Source organism: Echinops telfairi, unplaced genomic scaffold (genome assembly GCF_000313985.2).
Source record: "Echinops telfairi isolate 266 unplaced genomic scaffold, ASM31398v2 ScPeMD7_3533;HRSCAF=4204_1, whole genome shotgun sequence".
In the NCBI taxonomy this organism is placed as follows: Eukaryota; Metazoa; Chordata; class Mammalia; order Afrosoricida; family Tenrecidae; genus Echinops; species Echinops telfairi.
The window spans coordinates 24986579-24988557 of NW_022107432.1; the positions used below are offsets into that span (position 1 = coordinate 24986579).

At 61.0% G+C, this 1979-nt stretch overlaps 1 protein-coding gene across 1 annotated transcript in view; it reads left to right on the top strand.

Annotated features, from left to right (window-relative positions):
* Positions 1-1979, top strand: part of TREML2 (triggering receptor expressed on myeloid cells like 2) — a 27026-nt gene that overhangs the window by 7949 nt on the left and 17098 nt on the right. Inside the window, exon 3 of the mRNA XM_045294774.1 lies at positions 750-1128. Within this exon, the coding sequence (XP_045150709.1) occupies positions 750-1128 (379 nt within the window). The remainder of the gene's footprint in view (positions 1-749; positions 1129-1979) is intronic.

A 1979-nucleotide genomic window follows, 5' to 3' on the forward strand; every position in this document is an offset into this window, starting at 1 on the left:
GGCAGAGGACAGCAGTAGCAGTGCAGGTGTCTCTCAGGGAGCCTCAGGGAAGGTGTCTGGCCCTCACCGATGGCAGCTTTTTCAAATTTGGGCTCCTTGGTGCCTCCTTGCCTTCACGGAAAAAAAAAAAAAAAATTGGCTGGGGGCGTTGGGGTGGGGGCGGGTGTAGTTTCACCAATTACAGAGCAACTGGAAAACTCCGGCTCAACATCATAGCACAGGCCGGCAGGAATGAGAAGGCGCCTCAAAGTGTTGAGAGAGAGAGAGAAATGGGGTGAGGGTGCATCCACTGGGCACAGATGGCCTGACAGGAAAGGCTTAAAACCTTATAAAAGGTTCTCCCTCCTTCGGAGGTGCTGGGTGCTCCCGGGGGTGGCACACCCACTGCTCAGGGGCAGGCTGGGTGTTCTAATCCACCCAGAGGGCTCCGTGGAAGGAAGAGTAACTCTTTCAGAAAACTCATCCCAGGAGGACTGAGCACCTTGTTCTGCTCCGACCCAGGTGGGGTCACCGGGCATCCGCATGGACTGCATGGCAACTGGCCTTTCGGTTTTCTTCTTTCCTGGGCCCACTTCTCCCTGACCTCACCTGCTGGCCAAACCCATCCCGAGTCACTCAGCCAAGCAGAATCCAGGCCTAAGGGCAAGGAGGCATGAAGCAGACAGGCCCCCACCCTGACATCCGACCACTGCTCCCGCTCCCAGGGGCCACGTTGATCTAATAAGGGTCCTTCCTCTCTGGCTCCACAGCGCCCACCACGGAGAGACACGTTCCTCTGACCCGGCTGCCCAAAGTCCTGCAGAGTGCGGTGGTTTTGACAAAGGACCGAGCCTCCACCTCCGCCATGACCCTGCTCACACCTGGACTTCTCACCCTGGCCAGACCCTTACCCTCCACCACCCCACGGACCACTGGATGGACCCCTGTGGCAGGCCACAGCTTCCCTGACACCGGCCCTACCACCAGGGCACACAGGAGGCACACGGAGTCTCGGAGAGTGACCCCCTCTCCCAACAGTGCCCAGGGCCCCTCGGCCGGCCCAACACCCATCTCCACCACGTCTGGCCCACCACGCACCAGCTCCCCCACCACCACGGGAACCCTCCTCAACAAGTTACCTCCCATCAGGTAGCTGGGGCAGCGGGCCCGGGGCTGGGAGACACTTGGCCAGATGTAGCGATGGTTCTTGCGTGCCTGAGCAGACCTCAAGGCGCAAAAGGCACCCTGGGCCAATGGCTGCGGGGGAAGGAGGGCGAGAACTGGGAGGCTGGACCCTGGGGTGGAGGATGTACCTGGCAGGATGGCCGTGGGCATGAGGACAGAGAGGTGCTGGGAGCAGATGGAAGAGTTTGGGGCCAGGACCAGGCTCAAGAAGCAGGGGTGAGTCCATGGTGGGTGGCGAGTTGATTCTGCTGCATGGTGACCTCGTGTGTCAGGGCAGAACCGTGGCCCGAGTGCGAGGCCCGTTTTCTGGAAGTGGGTTCCCAGGCGTTTCCTGCAACTTGCCTTCAATGGCCTTGAACTCCAGCCTTGTTTGGTTAGCAGCCTGACACATTCACCACATGCACCCTCAAGACCTCCCAACGGGAAATGAGAGGCTTCATGTGGGTTTTCCCAGAGGCAGGCGCTGACGCAGGGGTTCGCGTGCCTATTGTTTCTAGGGGTGGGGCGGGGAGATGGAGGGGTGAGGAAGGGAGGCCAGGCGGAGGAGGCGGTCAACAGTGCGGACAAGAGCTACGCCCGCTGTGGGGACCCTGGGACCTGCTGACCACACCACCATCATCGGTGGTCCCCCTGGGGGGTGAGGGAGCCCGGATGCTAATCCGCCAACGCCCCGTGGTCCCGGGCAAGGGACTGCCTTGCCCCGTGAGTGGCAAAGAGGAGTCCGAGGACATGAGAGGCTCAGGGTGCTGGGATGGGCGGAAGTGATAGAAGGGATGGGGCCAGGCTTTGAGGGGACACCACAACCAAACAAGGCT